The following is a 13,181-nucleotide window of genomic DNA, read 5'->3' as shown; positions in this document are numbered from 1 at the left end:
TCACTCACCCAGCCACTCGCTCGACCGCTCGCTCGCTCACTCACCCAGCTACTCACTCACCCAGCCACTCGCTCGACCGCTCGCTCACTCACCCAGCCACTCGCTCACTCACTCACCCAGCCACTCGCTCGACCGCTCGCTCACTCACTCACCCAGCCACTCGCTCAACCATTCGCTCACTCACTCACCCAGCCACTCCCTCGACCGCTCGCCCAGCCACTCGCTCACTCGCTCACTCACCCAGCCACTCCCTCGACCGCTCACTCACTCACCCAGCCACTCGCTCGCTCGCTCACTCACCCAGCCACTCCCTCGACCGCTCGCCCAGCCACTCGCTCGCTCACTCACCCAGCCACTCCCTCGACCGCTCACTCACTCACCCAGCTACTCACTCACCCAGCCACTCGCTCGACCGCTCGCTCGCTCACTCACCCAGCTACTCACTCACCCAGCCACTCGCTCGACCGCTCGCTCGCTCACTCACCCAGCCACTCGCTCACTCACTCACCCAGCCACTCGCTCGACCGCTCGCTCACTCACTCACCCAGCCACTCGCTCAACCATTCGCTCACTCACTCACCCAGCCACTCCCTCGACCGCTCGCCCAGCCACTCGCTCACTCGCTCACTCACCCAGCCACTCCCTCGACCGCTCACTCACTCACCCAGCCACTCGCTCGCTCGCTCACTCACCCAGCCACTCCCTCGACCGCTCACTCACTCACCCAGCCACTCGCTCGCTCGCTCACTCACCCAGCCACTCCCTTGACCGCTCGCTCGCTCACTCACTCACTCACCCAGCCACTCCCTCGACCGCTCGCCCAGCCACTCGCTCGCTCACTCACCCAGCCACTCCCTCGACCGCTCACTCACTCACCCAGCCACTCGCTCGCTCACTCACTCACTCACCCAGCCACTCCCTTGACCGCTCGCTCACTCACTCGCTCACTCACCCAGCCACTCCCTTGACCGCTCGCTCGCTCACTCGCTCACTCACCCAGGCACTCCCTCGACCGCTCGCTCGCTCACTCACCCATCCACTCCCTCGACCGCTCGCTCACTCACTCACCCAGCCACTCGCTCGACCGCTCGCTCACTCACCCAGCCACTCGCTCGACCGCTCGCTCACTCACCCAGCCACTCGCTCGACCGCTCGCTCACTCACCCAGCCACTCGCTCATCCGCTCGCCCAGCCACTCGCTCGCTCACTCACCCAGCTACTCCCTCGACCGCTCGCCCAGCCACTCGCTCGCTCGCTCACTCACCCAGCCACTCGCTCGACCGCCCACTCGCTCACTCACCCAGCCACTCGCTCGACCGCCCACTCACTCAATCACCCAGCCACTCCCTCGACCGCTCGCTCACTCACTCACCAGCCACTCGCTCGACCGCTCGCCCATCTACTCGCTCACTCGCTCACTCACCCAGCCACTCGCTCACTCACCCAGCCACTCCCTCGACCGCTCGCCCATCTACTCGCTCACTCGCTCACTCACCCAGCCACTCGCTCACTCACCCAGCCACTCACTCACCCAGCCACTCCCTCGACCGCTCGCCCAGCCACTCGCTCGCTCGCTCACTCACCCAGCCACTCGCTCGCCCGCCCGCTCGCTCACTCACTCAGCCACTTGCTCACTCACTCACCCAGCCACTCACTCGACCGCTCGCCCAGCCACTCGCTCGCTCACTCACCCAGCCAATCGCCCGCCTGCTCACTCACTCACTCGCCCAGCCACTCCTTCGACCACTCGCTCGCTCACTCACCCAGCCAATCGCCCGCCTGCTCGCCCGCTCGTCCGCCCGCTCGCTCGTTTGCTCGCCCGCTCGTTCGCTGGAGCACTCGCTCGTCCGCTTGCTGACCCCCCACTCGCTCAATCGCCCGCCCGCTCGCTCACTCGCCCAGCCACTCGCTCGCCCAGCCACTCGCTCATCCGCCCGCAAACAAGCTTTGCTCATCCGCTCACTCGCTCACACACTCACCCACTCACTCAATTACCCACCCGCTCACCTACCCAATCACTCACCCGCTCACTCCGTGACTCTGTGTGAGTCTCTGAGTGAGTCTCTGTGTGAGACTCTGAGTGAGTCTCTGTGTGAGTCTCTGTGTGAGTCTCTGTGTGTGTCTCTGTGTGAGTCTCTGTGTGTGTCTCTGTGTGAGTCTTTGTGAGTCTCTGTGTGAGTCTGTGTGTGTCTCTGTGTGTGTTTCTGTGTGTGTCTCTGAGTGAGTCTCTGAGTGAGTCTCTGTGTGTCTCTGTGTGAGTCTCTGTGTGTGTCTCTGTGTGAGTCTCGGTGTGAGTCTGTGTGTGAGTCTCTGTGTGAATCTCTGTGTGAGTCTTTGTGAGTCTCTGTGTGTGTCTCTGTGTGTGTCTCTGTGTGAGTCTTTGTGAGTCTTTGTGTGTCTCTGTGTGTGTCTCTGTGAGTCTCTGTGAGTCTCTGTGTGAATCTCTGTGTGAGTCTCTGTGTGTGTCTCTGTGTGAGTCTCTGTGTGTGTCTCTGTGTGAGTCTTTGTGAGTCTCTGTGTGAGTCTCTGTAAGTCTCTGTGTGAGTCTTTGTGAGTCTCTGTGTGTCTCTGTGTGAGTCTCTGTGTGAGTCTCTGTGTGAGTCTCTGTGTGTGTCTCTGTGTGAGTCTCTGTGTGAGTCTGTGTGTGAGTCTGTGTGTGAGTCTGTGTGTGAGTCTCTGTGTGAGTCTCTGTGTGAGTCTGTGTGAGTCTCTGTGTGAGTCTCTGTGTGTGTCTCTGTGTGAGTCTCTGTGTGAGTCTGTGTGTGAGTCTGTGTGTGAGTCTGTGTGTGAGTCTGTGTGTGAGTCTCTGTGTGAGTCTTTGTGAGTCTCTGTGTGTGTCTCTGTGTGAGTCTTTGTGAGTCTTTGTGAGTCTTTGTGTGAGTCTTTGTGTGTCTCTGTGTGTGTCTGTGTGTGTCTCTGTGTGAGTCTCTGTGTGAGTCTTTGTGAGTCTCTGTGAGTCTCTGTGTGAGTCTTTGTGAGTCTCTGTGAGTCTCTGTGAGTCTCTGTGTGAGTCTTTGTGAGTATCTGAGACTACACCACCACTCCCATTGCAGACTGGGGGGGGGGTGGGGGGTCGATTCCTGACTGCATGGAGTTTGTACCTTGACCCTTGACCCCTACGACAGAGAGTGTGTGAGATTGTTTGAGATTGTGTGAGATTGTGTGTGTGTGTAAGGCATTGTGTGAGTGTGTATGAGTGTGTGTGAGTGTAAGACATTGTGAGTGTGTGTGAGTGTGTGTGAGTGAGTGAATGAGTGTGTGGGAGTGTGTTTGTGAGACTGTGAGTGTGTGTAAGAAAATGTGAGTGAGTGTGTCAGAGTGTTTGTTAGTGTAAGACAGTGTGAGTGAGTGTGAGTGAGTGTGTCTGTGAGTGAGTGAGTGTGTGAGTGAGTGTTTGTGAGACAGTGTGTGAGAGAGTGTCAGAGTGTGTGTTAGTGTAAGACAGTGTGAGTGAGTGTGAGTGAGTGTGTCTGTGAGTGAGTGAGTGTGTGAGTGAGTGTTTGTGAGACAGTGTGTGAGAGAGTGTCAGAGTGTGTGTTAGTGTAAGACAGTGTGAGTGAGTGTGAGTGAGTGTGTCTGTGAGTGAGTGTGTGAGTGAGTGTTTGTGAGACAGTGTGTGAGAGAGTGTCAGAGTGTGTGTTAGTGTAAGACAGTGTGAGTGAGTGTGTCTGTGAGCGTGAGTGAGTGTGTGAGTGAGTGTGTGAGTGAGTGTGTGAGTGAGTGTTTGTGAGACAGTGTGTGAGAGACTGTCAGAGTGTGAGTTACGATTATCTGAACCGGTCTTGGGCCTCCCCTAGGTCGACTCAGCCTCAATGAGTACTTGGTGTGGTGTGTAACCATCGCCACTGGGGAGACAAAGGCGGTCGGGCGTGGTGCTGGCCACCCACCCCCTCGTGTGTCGTGCCGGCCTTCATAGGTGCTCGCTAACAGCACTTGCCCCTACAGTCTGTTTAGGCTACACGGGGGATCTTTGTCTTTGTGAGTGTGAGAGAGTGTGTCTGTGAGTGAGTGTGTGTAAGACAGTGGGAGTATGTGTGAGACAGTGTGAGTGAGTATGTTTGTGTGAGTATGTTTGTGTGAGTGAGTGTGTTTGTGTGAGTGAGTGTGTGTAAGACAGTGGGAGTATGTGTGAGACAGTGTGAGTGAGTATGTTTGTGTGAGTGAGTGTTTGTGTGAGTGAGTGTGTGTAAGACAGTGGGAGTATGTGTGAGACAGTGTGAGTGAGTATGTTTGTGTGAGTGAGTATGTTTGTGTGAGTGAGTATGTTTGTGTGAGTGAGTGTGTGTAAGACAGTGGGAGTATGTGTGAGACAGTGTGAGTGAGTATGTTTGTGTGAGTGAGTATGTTTGTGTGAATGAGTATGTTTGTGTGAGTGAGTATGTTTGTGTGAGTGAGTGTGTGTAAGACAGTGGGAGTATGTGTGAGACAGTGTGAGTGAGTATGTTTGTGTGAATGAGTGTTTGTGTGAGTGAGTGTGTGTAAGACAGTGGGAGTATGTGTGAGACAGTGTGAGTGAGTATGTTTGTGTGAATGAGTGTTTGTGTGAGTGAGTGTGTGTAAGACAGTGGGAGTATTTGTGAGACAGTGTGAGTGAGTATGTTTGTGTGAGTGAGTATGTTTGAGTGTGTGAGTGAGTGTTTGTGTGAGTGAATGTGTGTAAGACAGTGTGAGTGAGTATGTTTGTGTGAGTGAGTATGTTTGTGTGAGTGAGTGTGTGTAAGACAGTGGGAGTATGTGTGAGACAGTGTGAGTGAGTATGTTTGTGTGAGTGAGTGTGTTTGTGTGAGTGAGTGTGTGTAAGACAGTGGGAGTATGTGAGACAGTGTGAGTGAGTATGTTTGTGTGAGTGAGTATGTTTGTGTGAGTGAGTGTGTGTAAGACAGTGGGAGTATGTGAGACAGTGTGAGTGAGTATGTTTGTGTGAGTGAGTATGTTTGTGTGAGTGAGTATGTTTGTGTGAGTGAGTGGGAGTATGTGTGAGACAGTGTGAGTGAGTATGTTTGTGTGAGTGAGTATGTTTGAGTGTGTGAGTGTTTGTGTGAGTGAATGTGTGTAAGACAGTGGGAGTATGTGTGAGACAGTGTGAGTGAGTATGTTTGTGTGAATGAGTGTTTGTGTGAGTGAGTGTGTGTAAGACAGTGGGAGTATTTGTGAGACAGTGTGAGTGAGTATGTTTGTGTGAGTGAGTGTGTTTGAGTGTGTGAGTATGTTTGTGTGAGTGAGTATGTTTGAGTGTGTGAGTGTTTGTGTGAGTGAATGTGTGTAAGACAGTGGGAGTATGTGTGAGACAGTGTGAGTGAGTATGTTTGTGTGAGTGAGTGTTTGTGTGAGTGAGTGTTTGTGTGAGTGAGTGTGTGTAAGACAGTGGGAGTATGTGTGAGACAGTGTGAGTGAGTGTGTTTGTGTGAGTGAGTGTGTTTGTGTGACAGGCAGTGCCGTGGGGGGAGGGCCAATTCTTGGCTTCTCCCTTCACGGCGTCTCTGACCACCACAGCCGCTAAACGGGGGCTCTGGACGGGTGCGAGGGGCTGGTAACCCCTCCACCTTCAATAAATTACCACTAAACCACGACTTAAACATATAACTAATAAGCTTGTGCTGGAGGCCCCGGGGGGACAGGCGTCTATGACGTCTCCTGGCCAAACCCCATTTGGCGGAGCCAGGAGATTGAATCTTCACCCTCGGGGCTCCTCCAGAAACAACGAAAAGCCACTTCGTGTGGCCACGTGGAATGTTCGAACGCTCACTGCGGAGGAGAGGCTGCCACTCCTCTGTCGGGAGCTGGACCGGTACCGCCTGGATCTCTGTGGCATTCAGGAGGTCCGGTGGACCGGCTCTGGCTCCTGCCACCATGAGGGGTGGACAGTCCTCTACTCGGGGCAGGAGACTGCCAAACAACAGGGAGTGGCTCTTCTTCTGAACAAAAGAATGAAGGGGACGTGGGAGCGTGGCGGTGAGGTGTGGGAAGCTGTAAGCCCTAGGCTACTTTGGGCTCGCCTTCCCATCAACCGGAGGCGAGGAGTGGAGGTCGTGGTTACTTATGCCCCCACCGAAGACGAACATCCGTGGAGGGATGCAGGCAAAGCCGATGGGTCAGATGCCTTCTATGACCTCCTGTCACAGGTGCTGGCTAAAGTGGCCCCTTGGGATAGAGTCATCTTGTTGGGTGATTTCAATGCCCGAGTTGGTCATGATGCTGGCACCTGGTCCAGAGTGATTAGAAGGCATGGGCCAGATCAGCTCAATAACAACGGTAGGAGGCTGCTAGATTTTTGTGCAGCCCATGGGCTTGTAATTACCAACACGCTGTTCCGGCATCGGTGCATCCACACAACATCATGAATGCATGCCGGGTCCAAGCAAGAACATCTGCTGGACTACATAGTGACGGACCAGCGGATGCGAGCCCATGTCCTTGACACCAGGACCTACCGTGGAGCTGATCTGCCCTCTGACCATCGACTAGTCATCTGTAAGATGCGCCTGCCATTCTTCCACTCCGGTGGTGGGTGTACACCCAGGACCCCATTCAAACTTACAGTGACATGGTCTCAGCTAGCTGATGAAAGTTGCACGCGAGAATCATCGCTTACGGCTGGGGCTGGCATCGTCCCCCACTCTTCCTGATGTCGAGGGTCAATGGGTGAGGTTTAGGACTGTGACTCATGCAGCTGCAATGGCTGCTTTGGGTGCACGGTCCGCCTGCTCTGCGCGGACTTTCCTTCGGTCTCCCTCCTCCTGTAGCTAAACCCCGCACCCACAGCGGAACTGCCATCGGCCAGAAACCCCACATCCCCCCACCCCACAATGCTGACATCAAAAATCCCCTACAGCAGCAAATCAGGAGGGCACGCGGGGGGGGGGGGGGTGAGCGTCTCTTGGCATCGACAGACAGCTGCGGTGACAATGCGGCTGGCAGGTGAGGCTCTCTGCTTGGTGAGCAGCGAGCGGCGGCAGGGTGATCACGACGCGACGGAACAAGGAGAAGTCATCTTCTTGGTTCTTTCGGTGAAGTCGTCACGCAGAAGGGAAGTAATAAAATAATAAAAATAAAACACAATAAAATAATTCTCACGACGTTTCGGCCACAACGCAAGCAGCCGTCCTCAGGTGAAGAATGAAACACTGCCAAGCTTGCAGCGTATATTTAAAGTTGGGTTGGAAGCTTGGTGGTGTTTCATTCTTCACCTGAGGACGGCCGCTTGCGTTGTGGCCGAAACGTCGTGAGAATAATTTTATTATGTTTTAATTTTATTATTTTATTACTTCCCTTCTACGTGACTTTACCGAAAGAACCAAGAAGATGAATCCCTGCAGTCACGAAAGCTTTACATCGAAAGAAACAGGGAGAAGTTATTCACCGACCCGCGCGTCGTCCCCGTGGCGCGGAGACAAGCAGCTGACGAGGAAGTCACGCGGACGAGAGCTGTTTTGCTCGACAGTCAGACTCGTGACACACCCCATAGACTCACACAGAGAGCCGTAGACTCACACAGAGAGCCGTAGACTCACACAGAGAGCCGTAGACTCACACAGAGACCCGTAGACTCACACAGAGAGCCGTAGACTCACACAGAGACCCGTAGACTCACACAGAGAGCCGTAGACTCACCACACAGAGAGCCATAGACTCACACAGAGACCCATAGACTCACACAGAGACCCGTAGACTCACCATACAGAGACCCGTAGACTCACCACACAGAGACCCATAGACTCACCACACAGAGACCCGTAGACTCACGCAGAGACCCGTAGACTCACTCACTCACCCACCCACTCTCTCACCCACTCACTCACCCACCTACCCGCCAACTCACCCACTCACTCTCTCACTCACCCACTCACTCACTCTCTCACCCTCCCTCCCACTCACTCACCCACCCACTCACTCACCAAACCCACCAACCCACTCACTCACTCTCTCACTCACTCACTCACTCTCTCACTCACCCACCCACTCACTCACTCTCTCACCCACTCACTCACCCACCCACTCACTCACCACATAGAGACCCGTAGACTCACTCACCAACCAACTACTCACACTCTCACCCACACACTCACTCTCTCACCCACCCACTCACTCACCCACCCACTCACTCACCCGCCCACCCACTCACCCACCGACTCTCTCTTTTACCCACTCACTCACTCTCTCACCCACCCACTCTCTCACCCACCCACTCACTCTGTCACTCACTTTCTCACCCACCCACCCACTCACTCACTCATCCACCCACCCACTCACCCACCCACTCACCCACCCACTCACTCACTCACTCACCCACCCACCCACCCACTCACTCACCCACCCACCCGCTCACACTCTCACCCGCCCACTTGCCACACTACAGGTCACCAAACCAACACACGGACTTTCTTCCTTACTCACTCACTCACCCACTCACTCGCTCCCCCACCCATTCTCTCACCCACTCACTCACTCACCCACTCACCCACCCACCCACTCACCCACCCACTCGCTCACGCACTCACTCATCCAATTACTCACCCACTTACTGATCCACTCACCCACCCACTCACATACTCACTCTATTACTCACCCACTCACCCATCAACTCACTGACACATTCACCCACCCCATCACAAACTCAACCGCTTACTGACTCGTTAACTCACCCACTTGGTAACCTACTCATTCACTCACTCATATACTCAATAATTCACCCACTCCATCATCCATTCACTCACCCACCCATGGACAAAGGTCCCCCTTATAAGCTTGGCAGACCGTTGAGGCAACTGCTGTTAGCGAGCACCTATTAATCTGGGCACTGCACATACGTGAGTATGATCTCTCCCTGTTCTACAGGGTGAGTGAGTGGAGTTTGTATGATAAGCAGCAGCAAAATACTCTAAACGTGTTTGTACAGACTTTGAGACCCACATCCACACCCATCGAGACCCACATCCATAGAGACCCACACTCACCGAGACCCACAGAGACCCACAGAGACCCACAGAGACCCACACCCATAGAGACCCACACCCCCAGAGACCCACACCCACAGAGACCCACAGAGACCCACACCCACAGAGACCCACAGAGACCCACACCCATAGAGACAAACACCCATAGAGACCCACAGAGACCCACTCCTATAGAGACCCACACCCACAGAGACTCACACCCACAGAAACCCACACCCACAGAGACCCACAGAGACCCACACCCACAGAGACCCACAGAGACCCACACCCATAGAGACCCACAGAGACCCACACCCATAGAGACCCACAGAGACCCACTCCCATAGAGACCCACACCCACAGAGACTCACACCCACAGAGACCCACGCCCACAGAGACCCACAGAGACCCACACCCATAGAGACCCACAGAGACCCACACCCACAGAGACCCACAGAGACCCACACCCATAGAGACCCACAGAGACCCACACACAAAGAGACCCACAGAGACCTACACCCATAGAGACCCACAGAGACCCACACCCACAGAGACCCACAGAGACTCACACCCACAGAGACCCACAGAAACCCACACCCACAGAGACCCACAGAGACCCACAGAGACCCACAGAGACCCACAGAGACCCACACCCACAGAGACCCACAAAGACCCACAGAGACCCACACCCACAGAGACCCACACCCCTAGAGACCCACAGAGACCCAGACCCATAGAGACCCACACCCATAGAGATCCACAGAGACCCACACCCACAGAGACCCACAGAGACCCACACACACAGAGACACCCATAGAGACCCACAGAGACTCACACCCACAGAGATCCACAGAGACCCACAGAGACCCACACCCATAGAGTCAAACACCCATAGAGACCCACAGAGAGCCACACCCATAGAGACCCACAGAGACCCACACACAAAGAGACACACAGAGACCCACACCCATAGAGACAAACACCCATAGAGACCCACACCCATAGAGACAAACACCCACAGAGACCCACACCCACAGACCCACAGAGACCCATAGAGACCCACAGAAACCCACACCCACAGAGACCCACACCCACATAGACCCACAGAGACCCACACCCATAGAGACCCACAGAGATACCAACACCCATAGAGACCCACACCCACAGAGACACACAGAGACCCACACCCATAGAGACAAACACGCATAGAGACCCACAGAGACCCACACCCACTGAGACACACAGAGACCCACAGACACACCAATAGAGACCCACAGAGACTCACACCGACAGAGACCCACACCCACAGAGACTCACACCCATAGAGACCCACAGAGACTCACACCCACAGAGACCCACACCCATAGAAACATTCTGGTACCCACACACACATATACGGAAATTCCTAGGGGGCCAATCCTACTTCGCGGATTTTCACCTATCGCGAGGGGTTCCGGTCCCCATTAGCCGCGATAAACGAGGGATCAGTGTAATAAAGAAAGGTACGGCGGGCAGGCAGATGTGAAGGCATCGTGGCAGAGGCAGGCGGTCTTGTACGTGACCCTGCTGGCGATGGGGAGCCAGTTGAGAGCGCGGAGACAGGCGAGTGAGTCGAGACCGGGATGAGTGTGGGCAATGACGATTATTTTGTAGTCTTTGAAGTTTCTTTAGGTTGCCAGAAACATTTAAGCTGGCCTGCCTGCGATCCATCCTGGGTTTAACCAGGCTGGAATGTGTGAGGAGCTCACAAATCCTTGAAAGATCTGGACAAAGTCCCATCGGTGAGCTCCTCCGGGCAGGCAAGGCTGCGTTGGCTGGGTCATGTAGCCCGCATGCCCAGCCACCGCATGCCTAAACAGCTTTTGTTCGGACGGATCGAGGGGGCTAAACGGGCGCGGCACGGGCTGGAGAAGAGATGGAGTGATGTGGTACAGGAGGACGTGGAGCCGAGTGGACTTGCCGATGACTGGTACCAGCGGTGTCAAGATCGGCCTCTGTGGAGGAGGCTCGTGAAGGACGCTACTGGGCAGTTGGAGGCAGTCACCCTCCAGCAACAACGGAGGGCAGAGGAGCGATGCTCACAACAACGAGCGGAGCGCCGGGTGGCTAAAGCACAGCAAGTTGACACAGTAGGAGGCAAAGGTGGTGCATCAGTCACTCATCTCAGTCAGTCGACCCGTGGCACCTGCTGGGTCTGCCCCGTGACCTCCTGCCAGCGGGCGTTCGACACTTCACGTGGCCTCATCGTGCACATAGCCTGGCACAAGCGTCGTGGTGATGTCACCGCCACTTAGTGGTGAATGGCGGTTGTTGTTGCGTGTGTGTGCGTGTGTGTGCGTGCGAGTGCGTGTGTGCTTGTATGCATGCACGTGTGTGTGTGTGCGTGTGTGTGCGTGTATGCGTGCGTGTGTGTGCGTGCACGTGCGTGTGTGCGTTGGTGTAGCGGGTAGCGCTACGCTGCGCTACGAACCTGGCGACCCGGGTTCGATTCCCGCTCACGGCCAACACCGGCGACGATTATCTGAACCGGTCCTGGGCCTCCCCTAGGTCGACTCAGCCTCAGACGAGTACCCGGTGTAAACATCGCCACTGGGGAGATAAAGGTGGCCGGGCGTGGTGCTGGCCACCCACCCCCTCGTGTGCCGTTCCGGCCTTCATAGGTGCTCGCTAACAGCACTTGCCCCGACAGTCTGTTAAGGCTACACGGGGGATCTTCGTGTGTCAATGTGTGTGTGTGTGTGTGTCAATGTGTGTGTGTGTGTGTCAATGTGTGTGTGTCAGTGTGTGTGTGTGTGTCAGTGTGTGTGTGTGTGTCAATGTGTGTGTGTCAATGTGTGTGTGTGTGTCAATGTGTGTGTCAGTGTGTGTGTGTCAATGTGTGTGTGTGTGTCAATGTGTGTGTCAGTGTGTGTGTGTGTCAATGTGTGTGTGTGTGTGTCAATGTGTGAATCAATGTGCGTGTGTGTCAATGTGTGAATCAATGTGCGTGTGTGTCAAGTGTGTGTGTCAATGGCTGGGCCATGTAGCCCGCATGCCAAATCGGCGCATGCGTGCACGCTAGCAGCACTTGCCCCTACATTCTGCAAAGGGGCTACACGGGGTGTTGACCTCTGTCTGTGTGGTGCGTGCGTGCGGGCAGGCAAGCTGTACGGCCGAGGCTCCACGGACGACAAGGGGCCGGTCCTGGGTTGGCTGAACGTCATCGAAGCCTTCCAGAACCTCAAGCAGGTGCGGAACGCCCCGCTCGCACGCGACGCTCACCGAGGCAAAGATCTCCAGCCCCCCGCTCCCCGTGTAGAGTTTCGTCGCTGGTGCTGTTAGCGAGTAGCGGCACCTACGAAGGGCACACAGATACCCATCGACTCGTCACACAGAGACTCATCACACAGAGACACATAGACTCACCACACAGAGACTCATCACACAGAGACCCATAGACTCGTCACACAGAGACTCATCACACAGAGACCCATAGACTCGTCACACAGAGACCCATCAACTCACACAGAGACTCACAACACAGAAACCCATAGACTCGTCACACAGAGACCCATAGACTCACACAGAGACCCATCAACTCACACAGAGACTCAACACAGAGACCCATCAACTAGCACAGAGACTCACCACACAGAGACCCATCAACTCACACAGAGACTCATAGACTCACACAGAGACCCATCGACTCACACAGAGACCCATAGACTCACACAGAGATCCATCAACTCACACAGAGACTCACCACACAGAGACTCATAGACTCACACAGAGACCCATAGACTCACACAGAGACCCATCAACTCACACCGAGACCCATAGACTCACACAGAGACCCATCAACTCACACAGAGACCCATCAACTCACACAGAGACTCACCACACAGAGACCCATAGACTCACACAGAGACCCATCACACAGAGACCCATAGACTCGTCACACAGAGACCCATAGACTCACACAGAGACTCACCACACAGAGACCCATAGACTCGTCACACAGAGACCCATCAACTCGTCACACAGAGACCCATCGACTCACACAGAGACTCACCACACAGAGACCCATAGACTCGTCACACAGAGACCCATAAACTCACCACACAGAGACCCATAGACTCGCCACACAGAGACCCATAGACTCACCACACAGAGACCCATAGACTCGCCACACAGAGACCCATAAACTCACCACACAGAGACCCATCGACTCATCACACAGAGACCCATAGACTCATCACACAGAGACCC

At 54.9% G+C, this 13,181-nt stretch overlaps 1 protein-coding gene across 1 annotated transcript in view; it reads left to right on the top strand.

Annotated features, from left to right (window-relative positions):
* The window catches only part of LOC133363061 (cytosolic non-specific dipeptidase-like), a 44,880-nt gene that overhangs the window by 26,508 nt on the left and 5,191 nt on the right, over positions 1-13,181 (top strand). The window contains exon 5 of the mRNA XM_061582071.1: positions 12,073-12,161. Coding sequence (XP_061438055.1) covers positions 12,073-12,161 — 89 coding nt within the window. The remainder of the gene's footprint in view (positions 1-12,072; positions 12,162-13,181) is intronic.

Source organism: Lethenteron reissneri, unplaced genomic scaffold (genome assembly GCF_015708825.2).
Source record: "Lethenteron reissneri isolate LAM-NWPU_2019-01 unplaced genomic scaffold, ASM1570882v1 scaffold_1639, whole genome shotgun sequence".
In the NCBI taxonomy this organism is placed as follows: Eukaryota; Metazoa; Chordata; class Hyperoartia; order Petromyzontiformes; family Petromyzontidae; genus Lethenteron; species Lethenteron reissneri.
Note: the sequence above shows the minus strand (reverse complement) of the source record. Positions and strands in the feature narration are given on the sequence as shown.